A 23932-nucleotide genomic window follows, 5' to 3' on the forward strand; every position below is an offset into this window, starting at 1 on the left:
TGATTAACTGGTTATGACTGAATTTCTGTAAATACTGGATAGCTCGGAACTGAACATGCAAACTGAGAATGCAACAATTAATCTGATAATGATGCATTCATAAACTGAGGCATGTATAACTGAATATATTATGACTGAAATACTGAATAGCTTAAAATACTGACATGTAGATACTCATACTTGAAAACTCCTTTTTAGAAAACAATACTCTGATCATTGATGACTTGGGAAGTCATACTGCATAAACATTGATGGTATATCTAGATACCATACTATTCATACATTGATGACCTACTCAATTGTCATACTAATCATGTTTTAGAAGCTCTTTCTCAAACTCATCTTAACTTTCTCAAAAACACAGTTTAAAACTCAAGTGTTGTCTTAAAGAAAAGCTTCTCATGATTTATAACTCAAAATAGGGTTTATGCTGAAATTTACTGATAATGTGGCATAAAACTGGAGCATGTATATCTGAATAACTGAAATATCTGACCTAGCATGTGTAATTCAAGAACTAATGAAATACATAGCTAAGGTTCTGAAATTTATACGATAAACTGAGCAATAACATGATAATCTGATTTGGAACATTTTAAATAACTAATTCATGATGATTTGTTGAAATTCTAGAAATCTTAGGTCTGTTCATAATCATGGAATTAAGAATCTGACTGAATTCTAGGGACCTAATGGGCGAAAGGAACCCACTAGTGAAATCCCACATACCTGGTGACGAATTCCACGGAGAAATCTTTCGATTTTGGGGTTGGAACTGAAGGAACCTCGTTGCGTTCTTGAACTAGGGTTCTTGACCTTTTTCTCCTCTCTTGCTTCTAATTTTTCTAAGTTTTGATTAATAAATTGACTTAGGTAAGTTCTAGTTATGTTTCTAGGTTTAAACTAATTAAAACCTCATGATTTAGGGTCTAAACAACGTATCTTTGGGGTTAAAGGAAATAGGAAAAGACCAAAAGACCCTTGAATTAGCTGCTGTCGGAGTGACTGATGGATCTGACTGACGGTCCGTCAATCAATCGATGGTCCGTCGATTGGGTCCGTAGGTCGAGTCTGCCCGACAGGGCTTCACTAAAATGGGCATAACTTTTTACTCGCATGTCGAAATTTAGCAAACTCGGTGGCGTTGGAAAGATAATTCAATTATCTATCTAACCATAGGTCATGGGACACATAATTTATTTTGTGCTAAAAGTTATGACCATTTAAAGTTGACCCATCAGAATTTTCAGCTAACTGGCTGCTAACCTTCGATCTACGGTCAGACCTACGGACCGTGGATCAAACGACGGTCCGTGCTGGTCAACCGTAGTTCATGACAAAGGCTGGGTAAGGAGGTCTTGATCCACGGACACAGACCACGGACTGTGGTCTGATCTACGGACCGTGGGTCGAGACTTAGCAAATTTTTCGAACTAGCTGGGGAGGGGTTGCAGTGGCGAACCACGGACCACCAGCACGGACCGTGGTCCGACCTACGGTCCGTGGATAGCAACCGTGGGTTGCACCTGCAACTTCTCAAAATCTGCATTTTTGTCTGTTTCGAATACGGGGTGTTACACTTTCGCTTGACAACCCCAAACATGCAGGTGTCTTAAACTAGGCTTCCTTCCCGTCCACAGTTCAAAAGATGTCTTTGAAACTGCCTTACCAGGAATTTTGTTTAATAAATATACAACGATTTTAAGAGCATACATCCCCAATGATTTGGGTAATGAGGAATTACTTATCATACTCCTAACCATATCCATAAGTGTTCGATTACGCCTTTCAGCAACACTATTTTGTTGAGGTGTTCCTGGCATAGTATACTGTTCACATATGCCATCTTCTTCGAGGAATTTTGCAAATGGACCTGGACATTATCCTGATTCGTCATACTTTCCATAACATTCACTACCTCTATCTGACCTAATGATTTTCACTTTTATCTTATTGTCTTTCAACCTTATTAACATACACTTTGAGAGCGTTCGCTGCTTGAGATTTTTCTTTCAACAAATAGATAAATCCATAACGTGAAAAATCATCGATAAAGGTGATAAAATGTTTTTATCCACAAAAATATGGAACATCAAAGGGTCCGCAAATATCAGTGTGTATAATTACAAGAAGCTGAGTGCTCCTTGTGGCACCTTTCTTGGTATGCTTGGTTTGCTTTCCTTTAATGCAATCCAAGCAATATATCAAGATAAATAAAATTCAGATTCAGAAGAATCTCATTCTTTACTAATCTTTTTAATCTTTCTTTGGATATATGACCCAAACATTTATGCCACAAATAAGCAGAACTTTCATTTAGTGAAAGTGTCCTTCCTTTCTACAGGATCGACACACATCGGCCTTGAGTTCCTTATGAGCATCCTATGGAACTTTAGCAGGTGCTTTTTTTTAAAAAAAAAAAACTTGTTGGCCTTTACTTTAAGTCCTTTACCAGCTCCTTGACCTATGAGGTTAATGAAATGACCTCCTTATTTCTTAAGTATTGACTCCTCTTGAGTAAGCATACTGGACAATTCATTAACATCCCGCTTATCCTTAATAGTGTTATAGTTATTTGAAATGGTCCATACTCTAAAGATAATGAGTTCAGAATAAACTGAACCAAGAAGGTGTCATTCACTTTCATCCCCAAGGTCGAAAGTCTTGCTGCAATGCTAGTCATCTCAATGATACAATTTTGCATACTGCGCGACCCATCAAACTTCATGGTCGTGAGTTCAGTCGTTAGTTTACCAGTGAGAGACTTATCAGCAGAACGAAAACGTTCTTCCACAAACTTCAGGTATTCCCTGGCATTTTCTGTTTGTGGAATAGTACTCTCAATATTGTTAGCAACAATCATTCACATGAACAAAAGACTCAATTTGTTAGAGCGCTCCCATGATTTATGGAAAAACTTCTCATTCTCACTGCTCTTATAAGTAATGACAGTAGGTATATCATTCAGTAGAGCCAAGTCAAGATACATCATACCTAAGTGAAATTGTTCATGTCATTCAGAGAAGTTCAATCCATTGAACACAGTAACAGACAAAGCATGTGAATGAAAAGGAATAACTACAAATAGATATACATGCTCACAAATAAAAAATAATGTGAATTTAGTAAAACGATAAAAGTACATCATAATTCTCCTTTGGGTAGATACTACGACACACTATCATAATTTAAATGCCATTTTTTAATCTTTAATAGGCAATTAAATATATTTAACCAAACATGTACGACATCTTTGGATATACAATATATCTTTGATTGAAAATATTAATTTACATCATAATGTTCACTATTCGTAAAATGATTAATTCACCTTTGAGTAGATTCTTACGTTCTAGAAATAGTGAAAGTAAATTTATCTATTTATTTTCAATATAGGCATTACATTAACTTTCATAGATAAATGACAATTTTATGAATGCACATTCTTCTTAACCATACTAGTTTGGCCACTTTGGTGACTAACAAACTATATAAATACAAATGCACACATAATATCATAAAAATTTGTGCATGTGAATAATTTTATACATTTAGTTTGGCCACTTTGGTGACTAACAAATTATAGAAACATAATACATGCATCAAGTGATCATAAACATGATATGTGTAGATGTTAATTTCTCTAGTTTGGCCACTTTGGTGACCAAACTATATAAATACAAAGCACACATAATATCATAAAATTTTGTGCATGTGAATATTTTTATACATTTTAGTTTGGCCACTTTGGTGACTAACAAACTATAGAAACATAATACATGCATCAAGTGATCATAAACATGATATGTGTAGACGTTAATTTCTCTAGTTTGGCCACTTAGGTGACTAAAAAACTATTTTGCACAAAATATACACATATTATTTATTATTTAGTATAACGATCACTTTAATTTATTGCACAATTTAAAACAAAACATAATTATTACATTATGGAAAAATTAAGATCGTGAAGAACAAAGTAGAGTTTCCTCAAAAACTGAAGCGCAAACTGATTAGACCGAATAGGAATATTGACCACTGAAAATTACTCCAGGATAACACTTTAGTTCAATTTTGCCGACAAAAAATTCTTTAAAGTTCAAACAATACTTACACACCCTTACACAAGAGAATTTATTATTTGTATCCCCAAATTCCGATTCACTGATGTGGTTCGTAAATTGTTTCTACCTCTTTGCCCTAACTTTATGTTACCACAACCGTCAACGATTGAATCAATGTAGAGAATATGTGGTAACCCTAATGGGTGGAGGGAGGACCAATTTATAGAGGTTATGACTTAATCTGGTACGTCCATCAAGTAACCAATGTACGGATGAGATCTATTCTTTATTAAATATTATTTATGGTATTACTTGGGTTACAAGTAAACTTGGGCCATAAGTAAGAGATACTTAATAATAATTCTTACAGTAATGATTTGTTGTGTATTGATTAGTTAATGTAGTGAATAGTGATTTATTTAATTAATTGTCTACTGAAAAGTAATTGAATTGTTCGTCACGTTTAGTTATTCTATGATATGATTCTATTCAACTGTTCCAATTCTTGCTATCTATTTATTGATTGAAGTGTAACATAATCTCTCATTTAATGTATAAAATAATTTAGGCCATTTAAAATTTAAGTATAAGTTGATTCACTATAGAGAAACGTTTTTAGGAATGATGGAGGAGGAAACGAAAGACCCCTCACTTACATAATTGAATTGACTATTGAACATCTAAAACTAGGGGTGTACAAAACCGAACCGCAAACCGAACCAAACTGCGAACCGAGTCAAACCGAAAAAAAAACCCAACTAGTGGTTTGGTTTGGCTTGGTTTGGTATTGAAAAAAAAAACCCGACTATATTTGGGTTGGTTTGGTTTTAACTAAAAAAAACCAACCCGAGACCAAACCAACCCGACATTATATATGTAATTTTAAAATTTTATTTTATACATAAAAATGTTTATTAATATATAATTTATATATTTTTCTTAATCTTTCTCACAATTTTATGTTTAATATTAGTGGACTTTGGGCTACATTGTTGACTTGAGCCCACTTGTTATTTTTAGGAATAAACAAAAGTCCAAATAAATTATACAATTCAACTAGCCCTTTAATATTCTCTTTCTCATTTAACAAAGCATTAGGTCAGCAGCTCAAAAATAGCTCTTCACCTTCAAAGACTTAGTCACTGTTAGGTTTTACTCATTAGCTATTAGGACATATATTGAGCTCGTCTTTTGGATTTTAGTTCAAATCGTCATCAACTCATCTTAATCTGGGTAAGTAATTGCTACTAACTCGTTTTTAGATATTTTTCTTGTATTGCCATTGTNACTAAAAAATAATTAATTAAAATTACATCTCCATACGTTATCATAAAATAGTAAGTAGTTAATTTGATTGTTGAAATATGATTATTATTTAATAGTATTTAATTAATTAAATGTTTTACAATATTCTAATTTAACGTAAGGGTAATTAAAATGACAACTCAACTTTGAACTTTGAAGCTTTCCACTTTTTATTATATATGATAATATAAATGAATATGATCATATATATAAATATGACATGGCTACTAAAGAATGATTTTTATAGAGAAATTGAAAACACTTCAAGGTACATTTTAAATTTAATATTCTTTTACACTATTAATATATGATAAAATATTTCTTAGATTATTTAAAGGTAACAATTTAATCATCTTATTTTTCATTGACTCATCAGTAAAAAGCCTGTGTGAATATTTTTCGAAAAGAAAAAAAATAGTTGATGTAGAACTATTCCTATTTATGACATGGAAACTTTGTTTTATAGTTTTAGATAATTCTTTTTTCTTAAGTTGGTAAATTATGACGAATTAAAAGTTCTATAAATAAACCAAGTACACCTTTAACCTTGTTTATTACAAGAAATCACTCATGAGTCCTAGGCTTAGCTCCATTTGCAACTTAATGGTGAAAAGAAGTGAAAAATGTATTTTTGTTCTAGTGTTGGTCTTAAATAATCAAAATTATTAAATATGAAAAATGAGTATACATGTTGATTTTTCACATTATATTTCATATTGTATTTAAAATGATTTTTCACATTATATTTCATATTGTATTTAAAATGATTTTTCACATTGGAATGATACTAGATGACAATGAAATATTAGTTTAAAACTGAAAAAAGATCCTCTGAAGAGAGAAACTTTTCATGAAGGTTCCTTGAGCACATACCAAGAAGATTTTCATTTATTTCTCTCAACATGTTGCATCTTTTAAAAAGGGCGCGAGAAGTAGAGAATCTGACCGAATGAATATGATTCAATTAATTGACATTTTTCTTGACGAAGTGAAATCATGATGAATTATTTTTATTTATATTCGTTATGCGCTGACGGAATGCATACTCACGTGATTGATCAATGAACGATGAATTTGTAATTGTAATAGTATAATCTTAATTCATACATATAAACAATTAGAGGGCCTTGTATATACTACAACATTCTTATTTCTTAGTAGCAATTATTGTTAGCTCAGTAGAAGCGTCTTTGATAACAAATCATACAAAATTTCAAATGTCATTTAAAATTCTGAAACAACCGCATTTATTTATGATGAAAAGAGAGAAATATGTCACTATTAAGAAACCTATGCGCTTAGAATTTATCAAATTATATTTTTCTTTTGTAAAGTACTATCTATTATTTGACATTAAATAAATCATTGTCTTAATCAAAATTCAAAAGAATTTTCTCATAAAACTTATATGGTAGCTCAGGTAAGTACTAATAATAATATAATTTGGTCAAACAAATAAAATAATATTTTTTTAATATGAACCGTGCATTGTGCAGTACTAACATTTGTAGAACTGAAAATAAAACACAATTTTTGTAGTCATATTTTTTCTATTCTAAGTTATAAATAGTTATGTTATACTCCCTCTGTTTAAAAAAAAGATGACTTAGTTTGACTTGAACAAAGTTTAAGCAAAATAGAAAAAACTTTTCAATCTTCTAGACTTAAAATTAAAATTATGTTAACTATACCAAAATATCATTTAATTTTGTGACTTTAAGCATGACACATGAAAAGCTAAAATTAAAGTGTTGCCAAAAAAATAAGAATCGTTCTTTTTTAAATAGATAAAAAGTAAAATATGTCATTATTTTTTAAAGGAAAGAATACCATTTAGTCCATGAACATTTCTAAGTATCTGGGCAAAACATCAAATAAACTTTTGCAAAAGAAGACAAACTAACATTAGAAGAAGAAATTATACATATTCTTATTGAAAAGACTTGTACAACTTATTGCTTTGACTATTCCCTAAAATAACACTCTTAAACTAACATATTTACAAAGTAGGTAAGCCACTTGAGACAGTTCCTTTGAACTCATTTCTGACTAGTACAAAGATGTGCATCTACTATCTCACCTGCAAACATAATAGAAAACAGACGACAAATGAACTTTCAACTACTATGCAGCTTCTACTAATCTTCTTATGCTCCTGCTTTTCTTCTTCGGATATCTTGCTAGGAGTAACCATATTCAAAGGCAGAATGGAAAAACTCTACCGAACATACTAGTATTTCATGTGTAAACTAGCAACTCTCAAAATCATGAGTGGCATTGTTATCATTTTAAGTACCTGATTGAAGCTTTTGGACCTGCATGAGGTTGTTAAGAGCCACTAGCCAAAAAACAGTTACTGCTGCCTGAGCTTCCCAGAGCACATGGTGTATCGCGAACAAGAAACTTGACAGTACGACCACCACCAAATTCCAGTATCTCAAGACACTCATGCAAATCTGCGTCATTTACCAACATCACCCATTCCTCCTCATCATCAAGATACTTGAGTTGGAATGTCCCCGTCTGCAGTTTAAACCTCTTAGCAACATCCTCATAGAGTTGGAAGCACCCTGCTGAAAGGTCAAACTTAAATCGAATGGTATCTTCTTTGTAAGTAGCTTTCACAGTAATTGTTGACCCGTTATCACCACAATTCACTTCAACTTTAGAATGCTTCTCTGCACCATGACTGTGAGAGCTTGATGAACTGCCATTTATCATCGACCCAGACCCAGACCCATTGGATGAATCTGTCATGGCTGAAGAACTGGCCTGGTTATGTTCAATCACCCTACCATCACCATCCATTTCATTATCTCCTTTCATCTTACTGTCAACATCACCCCCAACAACCATGAGATACGAGCACCGAGAAGTGAAATGATGGTCAAAATTGTCCAAGGTGTCATTGTTCAATCCCCACCTCCTGCATCCTTCTTTTGTAAGGAAAGATCCCAATGATGCATTTCCGGAATCAGTCAATGGCATAGCATTCAGACTTGCAGGTCCAGATGACCCTGCATCTAATGTTGCCAACTTGGATTCATAACAATATCCAGACACTTCAATACTTGATTTATTCCCTTCCTTAAAAGAGGAAGTATTGATATGATTTGATTGGCTGAGTTGGTTCCCATCAGCATAAAAGTCCTCCATTTTCACCACAGAATTCTCTTTGTCATTGCCTGAAGATGAGGGTACAGCAGCATCCTGGAAAACAGAAGTAGGATTTTTGACAGAGACATCTTTGAATGGGAAAAATATGCTTTTCTGTGCATTGAAATCTTGGATAATTGAGCCAGCTGGAACTAGACCTCCAGTTGCTGGATCGAACTTCAATCCCCCTTCTACCCCTTGGACAGATTCAAGCACTGTTTGTATCTTTTTCAAAGACCGGTTGACTTTGTTTATCTTCCGGGATGGCCATCTAGATATCCCATGTTGTCGGCATATCCTTTTCAAGGTAGTTGGACACACTACAAAATACACAAATACACACAACAATTAATTTAAAATGCCACCTTCTGAAAGGGTCTATTGCTTCAAAGAAATGCCAATATACTTTTTACTTTCCATTCCCTTTCTCATCCTTATAAAAAATAAGTCTCTGCATACCCTTAAAAATATCATAAAGAACAAATACTTCACATCAACTATTTTTACTTAGCAACACAGATGTATTGATATACAAATACCAGCATTTCCACCAGCATTAAGGAAATGCTGAGGAAAAAGCAGAGTGTATGTAAAGAACAAAGGAAGTCAATCATAGCTTCTGTATCTTAAACAAATGCCGGAGCTCTGATCCACCAAAATCTAAGCAATGATTTCGGTTTGAGTTTAAGATAAACTACATTATCCATCTTGTCTTCAAAATTCTAGCATTTCTTACTCTCCATATAACCCACCATACCACCTCTGAAATTGGACTTCCATAAGTCCCTGGACGATTTGGATAAATCCGACTTGAGCCAGGGTAGTATGAAATCCATAGTATTACTTGGCATACATCCTAAGTTGCTCGGACTCTTCGCTTTCGGTGTTGCACCCGTGTCGACACGACATTGATGTGGGTGTGGGGGGTGGGATTTGTACCTGATCTATTCAACAGATTTTGAGTACTTCGACCAAAATTGACGGAGAAATTTTGGATAGATTCAATGATTTTTGTAATCAAAAGAAAAGCTAAGGTGGAATTGAAGAAAATGGAATACTTGGTAGAATTTCCTATGTCACTCCTTTTTCTTTTATCTTCTTCCAAGATTCTCCTCTTGATCAATATTTTTTCCTCAAAGTTTTCCACATAATATAGGTTTTACAACTGTACTTATATAGATTTGAATAATGTTTAGTTGAATCCCCGCACATGTATCCATACCTGGATCTGTATCCCTAAATCTTAAAATTTAGATCAATCCAACCTCTAGATCTCCACCCGTATCGAACACCGGCACCCGAGTCCGAGCAACTTAGTATACATCAACGGATCCCCAAAACCATTTCTACTAACCAATACTGAGGATTCAGTTTTTATTCTGCCTTCTTTTTGTTTTCCCTTTGCATTAAGCAGAACTTCACACTTAAATTAAGAAGTTACATAAAACTCCACACAATATACAATAGCCATCAAATATAGCATATCCTACTTATCAGAGAAGAGAGTCCCAAATTCATGTTTGAAGGGAAACAGAGGGAAAGATATTCATTATATTCACTGTGTTTACACTTAATTTTTTTTTAAAACGTTTTTCTTTTTTAATACGAAAGGGAAGACTGTGCCCACACTTATAATCCTACATTTGGACTAAAGAAAAATACTTGGTAAAGTTAAAAGAGAAATTTTCACAAAGGACCGTTGAATCATAAAATTAACACCGAATGGAGGAGCTATTGTCAACAACTAAAAAAGACCATATCAGGGTTGTCAAAGGCACCCTTAAAGAGCGCTTGAACCCTGAAGCAAAGCTCAAAACATGTGAAGCACTCTGCCTTGATTATCGTGCGCTTCAGTGTCATCATTAAGGCTTTAAGGCAAACTTTTCCTTGCATTTCTGGAAGAGACAACACTAAACAATTGATAATTCAGTTTATTGTGAAAAAGTTTCAATTTCTTTGTCCATTTATTTGTTATTCATGCTATTAATTATTAGTCTTGGAATAAACATGTAAATTTGAAAAAAAAAATAAAAAAATCTCCATTTGCGCCTATTTTAATTAAAGGTCATGCTATATTTGTGCTTAAAGCCCCAACGGGAGTTAAGAGTTTTTTATCGCTTTTCGCTTTAGACAACACTGAATGATATATAGAGGTATCCAGTATACTTGCAAATTAGTGGACTTATCCATTCGATGTATATATGCTTACCACCAATGCTTTTTGCAGCATCCTTCAAGCTCCCAGAGAAGTATTGCTGAAGAACACTTAAGCTGACATGTTTCTCTGCTGTACTTCGTTTTTTCTCAATCTGTCTTCTTGATCCAGTCATTGTCTACAAAACATGTTGCAACAAAACTTCAGCATAAATACATTTAGGAAATAAATCATTAACAGACGGAGCATAAGTTGTTCAGGAAAAAAAAGAACAAGTGTAAATAAAAGAGTGCTCAAAAGTGTAGTATGAATGAGGAGCATATTAAATGCTCTCACCTAAATCACATTAAACGAAAGTTGATTGAGATTGAATACTCAACTGAAACACTCTAGTTGGATGTCATTTAGATAAGATAATGCTTGTTCGATAATTGAGTGAGATACCTGTTCACGAGAATCATCAGCATGCGTTCCAGCACTCTTTGAATCACAGGCACCTAAAGGAGCCCCGTTTACAGAATTTGAATAACTGTCCAATGAGTGCTGAGAGTTCTTCCTAGACAATGCAATCGGTGGTAAATTTGGAACAGATCCATCCTGTAACCCAAACTTAGCACCTTGTCCAACCAATTCCGCATCTGCTACTGTTCTCAAACTTTTACAAATTCTTTGCATGGTACCTGAAAGGTTATTCAAGAGAAGCTGTTGCTCGGTACTTCCCTTCATACTTGTAGGAAGAAAGAACTCCAATATGTAATCGTCATTGCCGGTGAATGTACTACGTAATCTGATAGCCACAGCAGCATTTAGACCAAACTTTCGTGCATGATGCACAAGTGGGTACTCACTTATATGATACTCCTTCACATTAGGGTAGAAGAAGGGATGGTTAGATTGCAGAGCTTTCCCAACAATACCTTCACCTTCCTCGAGAAAATGTTCCTTACATGCATGTACAAATCCTTGCATTTCCTTGTCACTCACATAACAAGCTGTATCCTCAACACATAACACACATTTTTCATTTAAACTTGTATTACATCCTCTAGCACGCACTCTGATGGGTTCATCTCCTTCTCCTTCAGTGACATTACAGGGAATCCATGTCAGAGCAAGAGGCAGCTTATGTGCATGGCAAACTGCTCGCAGAACATCTGTTATCTCAGCTAAAGCATCTCTTTGGTTATTTGAGAGATTCTGCAAGATGAGGAAACAAAAATTGTAACTAGCAACAAGGGAACTAGAAACAAGGGATTAGAAGGTCTGATTACTGATCTAAAATAGAAAGGGAATCAGGAAGAATATAACACGAGAAAATAAATCACACGATCGGTGTGTCGATTCCATGTACAATTAACATTTTTGAGTATACCTGAGAATGAAGTCGAGGAGGCGCGATACTCCTTAAATTCACAGCCTGCAGATGAGCAGAAGCTACAAATTAAACCATATTTTACCAAAAGATGCAACTAGAGATATATGAAAACACACGCACAAGAAGATAAAACAAAAAGCGATAAAAATGCAGAATGATAAGAAAAGTGCATATTGTGATACCAAATTATGGCAGTTGTCTCAATTTTGTAACTTTAGTCTTCACAATACTGGTGTACATATATACAAACTTACATACTGTGAGTCAATGTGCTCTGACTTACTGTTGGCATAAACTTTTGATAAATCAGAAACATAAAGGTAAGATCTAATAGTTGATCAGCCAAAAAAGTATGTACTCCAAAGAAAATTACTAAAGTTTTTTGGGCGCGATAAAGTTGAAACAAGTATCTATATTATCATAAAACAACCAAACAAGTTTCTCTTAAAAAGTCGCCTGGTTTGGTTTAACTCACCTTTTTCCTTTATTAGAGGTCTGTGGGCACTGGGCAACAGGGAAGAGCAGTTGGGGGGGGGGGGGGGGGGGGNTGGTGAATACAAGTGATGACCCATATTTGTCGTGACATACAAAAGAGTTAGTGACAAGCAGGGAAGGTTGGTATATTATCACTTTGTTTATGAGTGATAAGCAAGTTATGACTCTATAAGTCCAAATAGAACCTAATTCTTAAGGAGTAACTGTTAGTCTGCTACTAAAATTCAACAGGAAAGAATTTTACATACTGTATCAAAATCTCTTGAGCAATTTATTACTGGAATATTACTTATGTGTTCTTAACCAGGTACCAAGGTAGACGAGCTAGATTAGTAAAACTATGACCACTACCCTCCACCCTTCTTCTTCTTTGATTTAAAAAAAATATGAACATCAAGAACAGTAAAACTATCGCAAAGTTATTATGTTGCTGTTAGTTAACATTCAAAATAAAATTTCAATAGCATAAATATTTCTGCAAACCAAACTTACTAATTTTTTGCTCAGATATTCCTTTTCATTATATAGCAGTTGAGCAAACTTGTGTTATACAAGTTCAAAGAACAAAAAGAACCATACTATCTTTCACTCATATTTTTCTTTTCCAAACAACAGTAAATGACAATTTGCAACTAAAGTTAAGGACTGAATCTACATAAACTACTGCAAGGCTACAATATAAAAGGGTTCATGACTCAAAATAAAGAAAAGAGCATGCAAGAAAGAGGAGTGAACCTGGAGAGCCTGGCAAACATTATCCATTTCCAAATCAAAATTAGGTTTCTCCTTCATTGTAACGAGTTCCAATACTGCACAACATGGAGTTTCACAGGCATCATCCTCAAAGACAGGTAAAGCAATAGATCCACGAACTTCATGGTCAACAGCATATTGTACACGTAAGTATTCAGCCTCCTTGTAGTACAGAACATTTGACGTCCACTCTGGAATTCTTGAACTAAACACCCGACCAGGAAGACCTGGGATTGCTCCTGGTTTTATTTCTGTATCAAAAGTGAACTTCCTGGAGACCTCCCGATAGCCAGAAAGCACCTGATCAAGAAGATATGGCTGTTCACATGTGCTCAAGACGTACTGATCACCATTCTTCATTGGAATCCAAACTTGAGCCAAAATTCCTGCAGCAGATGACTCTTTAAACATTGCCAATGCCCTAAGCATTCTCTCAGCAAGTGGTTGAGAAGGTGACCTGAGGATCATAGAGTTGCCAATATCCGCACTGTCAGACTGTTGGCTTGATCTTCTACTTTTTTTAGCTACCAAACCATCCTCCCCATCAACTGAATCTACCATAAAATGTAACTGGTCATCATTTTGCCCAAACATCATTTTCTCTCCTCCATCATGATTACTTGCCACCATATTGGCGTCCATTGGAGGAAAAACTCCAGTATTTTGTTCTGTATAACTCATTCCTTCAAATGGTGCATAACTTTGAGACATGTGATTAATTGGCGAAAATGCGGCATAAGAGGCTATCATGTGCTCTGCTGCACTAGGGCTAGTGCACCATCCAGCATAAGCATCAAGATTCATAATTTCCATAACATTGTTGAATGAATCAACATTTGAAGACCTTGAACTAGCATCAAACGAGGCAACGCCCTCCACTTGACCTTTAGGAGAGGCCCAAAAATCAACTCCCCTCTCCATTTAAAACCAAAATAGCAAAAAAAAAAACTACAATAAATCAACCAAATGCTAGAGAACACTCAAATCACTCAAGCTTGTATCAGATTCCCTATACTCTTCCACTATTTGCAGTCCAAGAATCCAATATCTGAAAATCAAAATCATCCTATTCCCACCAATATTCCACTACCAACTTCCCAATCAACAATCTAAACACTTTACACACCTGCAATTACCCACATGAATATTTAGTTCATGCCCAACTACTTAAAAATCAAATAAGATAAATAAGAAAGAGAAACAAACATGCCCAAAGAACAGTTTTTTAAGCACTGACCTTAACATTCAAGAACTTCCCATCATCTAAAAAAGCAAACTTTCTTGAACTTCCCCAAGAATTCCCCAATCGATCAACAACAACTCAGCAAACAAGATTTAAACAAAATCCCAACCAAGACCAGATTCAAATCAGAAGTCACACCACCCACCCCAAGATATATATTGGGAAAAAACACTTAACCCTAAGGGTTGGGAAATACTTATCAAATACTATTAACCGACTTGATTTTGGAACTGTTCTTGAATATGCTGACAACAAGGCAATGATACCAGTACACCAAACAAAAGAGCAAATTCCAAGGAAGATTAAAAAGAGGGACCAGCTTTTACGGGGTAGAAAAGGGATGAGGTTAAGGTTTTGGGGGGCACGGGGGTTGAACAAATACTATATTTGGAAAGTAAAGACTAGCAGAAATGAAAATGGGTGGCGTAACCCATTTATTTAGACGTTAAAATTCAGTGTTTGCTTACTTGCTAAAAATAGAAAACAGAGGAGGAGGGGTAGGGGTAGCGGAGGGGTGGGGGTGCTTGGGAAGTCTTGGGTGTGGGGTAAAGTAGTTTTAGGAGGGGGTAAACACAACTAACAATCATTTATCTCCATCTAACTAGGCTTTCAAAATGGTTATGAAATAATAAATATTAAAATACAACATAACAAGAAATGTAGTTAATCAAGTAGAGGAGAGAGGTATATGATTAGACCTGTTTGACAATAGATATTCTCAAAAATATTTGAGAAAAAACTCCATAAATTTTATTTGATCATATCATTTGTTATTATTTGATAAATATTTTTGGCAAACGGTTCAAATACTCAAATACTAGAAAAAAACTAGTATTACTGAAATTTTTATATTCTATAAAAATAATAATCATTTATAATTTTGGATTGAATGTCTTTCCTAGATCATTGCACAAACTTTGCGGAGTCACTTTCAATTAAAAATAGCAATAACATTTTTTTATACAAATCAATGATATTATTTGTGTTCGTTATCATGACTTTTCACATAACACATTCAATATCAAATAATAATACAAATTTATAGATATTTTTAATAGTTTTTAGAATTTATAGGTATAAATCATAGTTCTTTGGAATATTTAATTTTTCTTCCAAGATTTACAGTCAAACACATGGTGAAACTTCACTCAAAACTTTACCCAAGAATAATTTGTAAAAAAATATTTGAAAATTTATAATCAAACACTAATACTAGTGAAATATGATTTTAAGAGTAGTGAAAAATGATTTTAAAAATGTCAAGTCTTTAGAGTAGAAACAATTCATCCAAAATATCCATATTGTAAGGTTTTCATAGCACATGCAAGAAGTTCTCTTTAAGAGCTTTTATAGTTCTACTGTACTTAGACCATCTCTAATCCAACACCAAATTCTATATTAGTGTAAAATCTGGTGTTTTGGAGCTTCAATTCCATATAAAATTTTATACTAATTTGGTGTGACGCTATTCATCTCACCAACCACTTTTTAAATATTTTATTATTGTTTTCATTATACAAAACTTTTTCTTTAACATTTATAAACTACTAATGCATATAAACATACCATTTTCTACATTGATTATGAATAAAATTATTTTCTTACCATTTTCTACACTGTGGTAATCTCATAAAATTTATTAACTTTATAATACATTGTGACATTCAAATATTGTTTTTTTTTATAGAACATTAAGAAATTGTTATAAACATACCATATTGTGGATATTCATTACATGATTTCTTCGATAAGCTTGCAATTGGATAAGAATGTAATTGGATAATTTTACAATTGGATAAACTTACAGTTGGATAAACTTGCACAAATAGACAACTTATAAGCAACTTTGACAACTTCTGATATTCTATAAATGATATTCTATAAATGGGAAGCTCATTCAGTTCAGTTGTACATCAACTAGTCTCTTCATTCATAAATTTCTCGAAATATCATTTACCAAACAATTTTCCAAAACTAGAGCTTATCAAGTGAGTTTCTATTCGATGTTCTTTTTATTTCTTCTTTTTTGGTCTTTTTTTTATGACCACCATGGCATTTTAGGCTATTTTCAATTCTCAGCGAGATCAAGAAAGCAGGAAAATCAATGGACTTTAAAAATAAAATGATCTTCTTAGAATATGAATTGCAAAGTGAATTGAATGGGGAGATCAACTAGCTCTGCGACTATCGAAGAACATCATGAACTTCACAAAAAGTTTCTTGCAAACTGTGACCAATTGATGACAGAGATTAATATTAATTTTATCAAGTATGAATTCATCAAATGTTCCAGTAAATTAATTATTAACTTAATCTAGTTTTTGTTTTCTTTTGCAATGTCAAAAGTGGTTAAACTTAATCGAAATTTTAAAGACAATGGAAGCTGAAAAGTAGTCTTGGCCATGAAAATTTCTAACGAGATTGCATATAAGATTATTGATTTAATAGCCAAGCAAGGAGAAGCATTATAGCTTTGTGTGTGAAAATTCTAGTTTTACTACAATGCTCTTTATTGAAATCAATTATAGCTTTTCACATGATTTCAATTCGTATCTATATTAGTTATATATTAAGTCAACCAAACAAAGAAAAATGATCTTGTGTTAAGTAAATTTATCACATACCTAAAAGACTAATAAAGATAAAGGTATTTTAATTACATATTTTACTACTAAATCAAATGAATTACAAATTAAAATTTAGTTAATCTCTGCAAACAATGGTGCAATAACTTTTTAATAATTGATTTTCATGCACCTTGCAAAATCAAGTCACATATTAGTTGTAACATCTCGCAATTTGAAATATCTAGGAAGAAGGTAAGAACTGGAAATAGTCATTTTTGGAAATAATGAAAATCTGGAAAATTTGTTTAAGTTAGGAAAAGTTGAGTTTTGGCCAACTTCAAACTGCCATAACTTCTATCTCAGAATGAGTTAGAGGTACTTACAGATATGGTAGGAAATATCTTGGAATGATCTTTCCAACTCCGCTGAGTTTGCGTGATTCCGAGTTCGTATGAGTAAGTTAGGCCCTTTGGAAGTTGGGTTGTTGGATTAAGTAAAGTCTAATCCGAATTTTGGAAGGGTAATTTAGTCTTTTCCTTACCTAATTATTCTAATTCATTTTTAGGAGTTTAATTGGGGTAAATTAAGATTTTATTCAGTTTAGAAAAGAGTGAATTTCACGCTAGGGCTTGAAGAAAGGAGAAAAGAGGAGAAAGGAGAAGAGGAAGCAAGAACGTTTAAGATTTGTCGAGTTTAGCTTGTGAATTTCGTCGGGGGTGATCCCTACAAGGTATGTGAGATCACATAGCGTTGGGTTAGTTCACCCAAGCGCCAAGCATGTTTAATTCAGTGTATTTTCGTCCTAAAAAGATTGAGAATTTGATGTTCTTGAATTGATTTCGTTCTTGAATATGAGTTGGGATTAAGGAGTTTCTTGATGTTAAAGTGTTGTTTCCTTGAGTTGTTTGGGTTAGATTTTATGTATATGATTTGGGTACATGAATCTAAAGTGAATTTGAGAAAAAGAATTGGATTAAAATGATTTAGGATCAGAAAACGAGATCAAAAATTTGTCAGACACACCTAGGGAGGGCCAGGCGCGTCGTGCCCCCATAGCGCTAGAGAGGCTGGGGCAGCGCGCCTGCAGTGCGCCCAAAAGGAGACCCAGAAAGTGGGGCTGGCGCGGCGCACCCGGGATGCACCCAGATCGTCGTTTTTCACCAGTTTTCGTCGTTTAGCCTATTTAAGTCCTTCTAAAGCGTCCTAACACTTTCCATTGATTCTAACTACTCTAAATGACTTCTAAACATCTAGAAATCATCCAAAAACATGAATCATAACCTTGAATTCATAAATTCAAATTCAAGGAAAGTCAAGAGCCAAGTCTAGGAAGTGCTTAGAGTTTTTTCAAAAAGTCTTTTGCAAATGCTTTTAACTTTGTTTTAAGACTTAAAGTTCAAGTTGAGTAAAGAGTAAAGGGTAAAGATTGAAGTTCATTTCTTCAAAAGTATTAGGGGACTATGTATTCCCAAAGGGTTTAAAATGTTTTCACATTTAAACAAGAAAGGAACCTCGATTTCCAAAGAGCCTTCGGGCTAGTTTTCAGAAAAAGAGTAATCGCTTTCTAAATGAAGCAAAAGAGGAAACTTTGATTTCTAAGATAGCCTTTGAGCTAAGTTTTTGAGCACTAATCTCAAATCATAGAGAGAAGTATGTTTTTAAAAATAAGAGCTAATATTATATTTTTGGGAGTAGTATTAAGCACCGATATAGGGAAGAGTTCAGACAATTCACAGCCCCCATAAACCATGTAGCCACCATGGGTAGAAAAGTGTCATACTTTTTAGATGATTCCTTTAGTGCTTTTTAGCATAGACTAGTGGATCCACTTAGTAGTTCAGATTCTATACCCTCGACAAGGTATAGGACGGCCCCAAAAGCATGAGGCAAAATGATGTATTATCACAATAACTCTTACGTGATGGTTGTCGGTTAGAGAAACTCCACAACAATAATTGTATTCTTATATACACAGTTTATTGTATTTCTACATACATTTCAGAGTTATATGTATCTTTGCATACACACAAAGTAGACATCATATTTTAAACAACTTTTCTTTATATTGCACTTGTTTTAGACTGCTTTATATTGAAATGAGTTCAGTTATGTTGACTTGAGTTGAGTCAGGTAAGTTCTTCAGTTTTCTTTCAAGCCTACGTTGTGTTTAGCATTTCAACTCGCATACTCGTACATTCAATATACTGATGCCATTTGGCCTGTATCTTATTATGATGTAGACACATGTAACTAAGATCGACATCCAGCGCATCGTTGATCCAGCGAGCACTCCAGAGTCAGTTGGTGAGCCTCGTTGCATTCCAGAGGACTCCTTTTATTGCTTTCAGTTATTTTATTAATTCAGTAGGATGTAGTGGGGTTTGTCCCGACATCCATCTCAGTTATTTTAGAGGCTTCATAGACAGTCAGATATTAGTTCTTAAGCGTTTTCATTGTCATTATCTTATGTTAGGACTTTAGTTTACCTTAATGGCCAAGTTGAGTGTTCTTTTATAACATTCTAGTTTATTTCATAGTTTTTTATTTATTGATTTAAGTCTTCCGCTAAGTAAGTAAGTGATGAGTCCACAAATTGGACTCATTTAGGCTTTATTTTGATAGAATTAGTGTCCTCGAATGCTTATTTTGTCTTAATATTTGATGAAAACTCTTAAGTTTAAGGTATTTAAAGTTTTAGTGGAAGCATGGTCACTTAGGCGCAAAAAGGAACAAAAAGGTTGAAAAGAACAAAGAATCTGAAGCATGAGCATAGCCAAGAACCTTTGGCGATTCGCCGAAAGGACAGACTCCGCCCTTTGTTCCAGTATGCGAAGCCCTGAAGGAAGAGGATAAAAAAGGCGATGAAAGGAGCAGTCGGCGCTTCGCCGAATAGTTCTATGAAGCAGTACTATACCGCCCAATGGTCCATAACGTGAAGATGATTTAGGAAAGCACTCAACAGCGATGAGACAGAAGAAGGGCGAGTTGTCGAGTCATTCGGCGGACTCGACTAACTTCGCCGAACTATTCGCCTGCACTAATTTCTGATGGCTATAAATACTAAAATCTTTATTATTTTTACAAGTTTCGAACCATTATTATTTTTTTCAGAATAAAATAGTACATTTTTAGATATTTTCTCTCAAGTTTGGAGAGGGTTTTATGGGAGATTTGAAGAGAGAAGGATTTCATTTTCCCCAAGTTGGAAGTGGGTCTTCTCCATTCTTCTTCCTTTGCTTAAATCAAGGTTTAATTTCTTATACCCAGTTGATTTTAGTATCATTTTAGGAGTATTTTGTTATTTCTTGACGTGTGGCTAAAAACCCCATTCTTGGGGTGTGATTTAGCAAATATGTGTTGATATTGTTGTTGGGTGATGCTTGTTGATAGGGTAGATGTATTTTAATGGTGATTTCACCTAGTGGTTGTGGTTTAATTTAATGGGTTTGTAGTTGCAAATACAAAACCACCCATGTGTTTTCGGCTTGCCTGAGAGGGAGGTCACAAAACCAAGACCATTAGACTGATGGCCTAAGGAGTGGGTTGACATGAGGTTCAGCTCGAGAGGGTGAGCCCTAGTCCCATATCCTAACACTCAGCTCAAGAGAGTGAGTGGGGTAAGGCGTAGGCTGGTCTTCATGTGGCAAATGGGTGTCCGAGAGGAACCCATTTGAAACGGGGTAAGTTGCCCGAGAGGGAACTTATTTCCATCTAAAGCTTAGCCTAGTGACTATTATTTTGCAAATTTCCTATTGAAAGCATGTACCCAACGATTTATCTCAACTTGTATTGCGGTCACACCCCAAGAACATTTCCCCATACTTGATTTTCTTGTTAATTTTTGCTATTTTTCCTACTTATGAGAAAACCCCCAAATCGATATTTGACAATTTTGTGTCGCCCCCTTTAATTTTAGCTACGACTAGTTAGAACTTAATTTTATTTTTCTATTAATTCTCAAAACCACTCCCTTGGGACACGACCCCAACATTAAGTTGGGTTACTATACTATCGACGATTGTAGACACTCATATCGTAGGTTAGTTTCATTGGTCACGATAAGCATCAAAATGGCACCGTTGCCGGGGAGTGGTGTTATTTGAGAATTTTTAGATTAGTAGAATTTTTGTTCTTCTTAGTTGTAGTTTACTAATTTAATTTTTAGTTTTGTTCTGTTCTTTGTGTAAACATTTCAGAAAGCATGAGTGTTAACGGTAGTAACGGGAGCCAAGTGGGCCATCAGGACGACATTGGTAACCTCAACGATGTCCAAGATCCCAACATCAATGATCCACATCTCATGGGAGGTGTCGGAGCCATTCGTCTACCTCCAACAGAGGGAAATGCAGTGTTCCACATAACAAGCACCATGTTGCAACTTTTGCAACTAAAAGGACTTTTCAGTGGATTTGCTCATGAGGACCCACATGAGCATCTTCAAAACTTCGTGGATGTGTGTGGACCTTTCTCGTTCAAGAATATCTCTCAGGAATCAGTTCGATTAAGACTATTCCCTTTCTCATTGATGGGGGAAGCTTGCACGTGGCTAGCTGAATTACCACAAAATTCAATCACTTCATGGGAGGAGCTGGTCACCGCATTTAATGTGCGATTTTTCCCTCCCTCGAAGATGATGACTATTCGGGATAACATCCAAAGCTTCAAGTGTCTGAATAGAGAGCCTCTTCATGAAACTTGGCTTCAGTTTAAGAAATTGGTGCTACAATGCCCGACCCATGGTCTACCTGATAATGTGGTCTTTCAATACTTTTACCGGAGTCTAGACTCGGTGAATAAAGGTGTAGCTGACCAACTCTCGCCCGAAGGCTTAATGCAGCAACCATATGCAGTAGCAGTTCAACTTCTCGATGGGATGACAACCATCAATAGGGCGTGGTACACTCGCGAAGACCAAGTCTCACCGGTCACATTTAAGCTATCCAAGGAGTAGGTTGAAAAAGATAATGAGAGAGACCAAAACATGGCCAAAATCATGACACAGCTTGACATTTTATCTAAAAATGTCATGGGGACTGATGCCCATGGTGTCAATGCTGTGGGAGTCAGGGGTGCGAATCCTGAGGAAATGAAGTTTGAAGCCATGTATAATGAGAAAGTAAATTTCCTAGCTAACCAAGGCGGGGGCTACCGGTCAAACTGCCCAAGGCAGGGTGGTAATCAAGGATGGGTTAGAGATGATGGCTGGAAGGATCGAGATCGTGAATAGAGGGACCGTAATCCAAATTGGAAGGATGTGGAGAAGGATAGATATGTGCCTCCCCATGAGCGTCAGAAGCACAAGGATTCAAAAGATGGTAGGTCGGAGGATATGCTCACCTAAACAAAGTTGAAGGGTCAGACAAAATGCTAAAAGGTATGAAAGAAAATGTGTCTACCCTCATCCAGATTGTCACCTCTTATTTAGTTTCAATCAAACAGTTAGAAACCCAAATGGGTCATATCTCGTTTCATCTCAATCCAAGACAACAAGGGGTTTGCCTAGTGACACTATGGCTAACCCCAAGAGTGAGGTCTAAAGGCTAACTTGCGTCGTGCCGTGACATTAACTAAGGCGCTGTTTAGGAGGCAACCCAAGACCATTTGCTCATTTTTTTTGTTATTTTGATAAAATAATAGTGTAATGTTTGTACAGATTGAGTAAGGAAAGTGCTTGAAAAGATGTATGAAGGCAAGCAACAATTCAGTTTGAAGGATTGCTGACAAGTTCGGCGTACCCAATCATTCCCACCATTTGACGCAATACATCTTAAAGGTTGAGTCTGTAAAACTTGGCGGAGTATGAAATTTGTCGGTGCATCGCCAATCCAATTGGCGATCTCGAAAAAGACCGCTAATGCATCGCTCACTTGAACTGAAAACTCTGTTATATTCAGCGAAGACATTAGATATTGGCGTGTTGCCGAGTAATTGAGCGAGATCGACTAACATCACCGAATGAGCATAAATTGGACGGTCACAAGCCACATGTTTAAAAGCTCCAGTTCACTCACTTTCTTTCACTTTGTCCCTTTTTACAAANNTTTGTACAGATTGAGTAAGGAAAGTGCTTGAAAAGATGTATGAAGGCAAGCAACAGTTCAGTTTGGAGGATTGCCGACAAGTTCGGCGTACCCAATCATTCCCACTATTTGACGCAATACATCTTAAAGGTTGACTCTGTAAAACTTGGCGGAGTATGAAATTTATCGGTGCATCGCCAATCCAATTGGCGATCTCGAAAAAGACCGCCAATGCATCGCTCACTTGAACTGAAAACTCTGTTATATTCAGCGAAGACATTAGATATTGGCGTGTTGCCGAGTAATTGAGCGAGATCGACTAACATCACCGAATGAGCATAAATTGGACGGTCACAAGCCACATGTTTAAAAGCTCCAGTTCACTCACTTTCTTTCACTTTGTCCCTTTTTACAAATTGACACTCGCACTTTTTGAGTATATTACGTATCGAATTGTGCTCGAATTAGGATCACATTGTTGCCTAGCAAGCCAGTACTATCTAATTCGGCATCAAAGGTTGGTAATTAAACTCCTCAGTTATTTGATCAGACTTTTACTCATTTGCATAATTACTGACAGTAGAAAATCTCTGTAGAGTCTCCGAGTCACTAGGATTGTATTTATTATCGATTAAGACTTGGCATTTTCTACATGATTTGAGGGACTACCACTTAACTTTGCTTTGAAGTGAACTGTTAAGCGGTGGGAATAGAATTTTCTTTGGGTTTTCGTTGAAATTGAGTTATATAAGCGTAAGTTGCACTATCTGGGGTTGTGGGGTGAAATTTGAAAGGCTGG

The 23932-nt window shown here is 35.2% G+C and overlaps 2 protein-coding genes across 2 annotated transcripts in view; both read right to left on the reverse strand.

The window, feature by feature from the left end:
- Positions 1-7274: 7274 nt before the first annotated feature.
- LOC125844179 (protein NLP9-like) lies at positions 7275-14952 on the reverse strand. Its single transcript, XM_049523443.1, has 6 exons — positions 14541-14952; positions 13286-14429; positions 12053-12097; positions 11125-11877; positions 10735-10858; positions 7275-8845 (listed from the first exon to the last, which is right to left on the reverse strand). Exons 2-6 carry the CDS (start codon positions 14222-14224, stop codon positions 7698-7700), a joined length of 3009 nt encoding a protein of 1002 aa, XP_049379400.1. The 5' UTR covers positions 14225-14429; positions 14541-14952; the 3' UTR covers positions 7275-7697.
- A 136-nt stretch (positions 14953-15088) lies between these two features.
- Positions 15089-23932, reverse strand: part of LOC125845029 (uncharacterized) — a 901011-nt gene continuing 892167 nt past the window's right edge. The window contains exon 48 of the transcript XR_007444214.1: positions 15089-15099. The gene's annotated coding sequence lies outside the window, so the exon portion shown is untranslated. The remainder of the gene's footprint in view (positions 15100-23932) is intronic.

The sequence above is a fragment of the Solanum stenotomum genome, chromosome 11 (genome assembly GCF_019186545.1).
Source record: "Solanum stenotomum isolate F172 chromosome 11, ASM1918654v1, whole genome shotgun sequence".
In the NCBI taxonomy this organism is placed as follows: domain Eukaryota; kingdom Viridiplantae; phylum Streptophyta; class Magnoliopsida; order Solanales; family Solanaceae; genus Solanum; species Solanum stenotomum.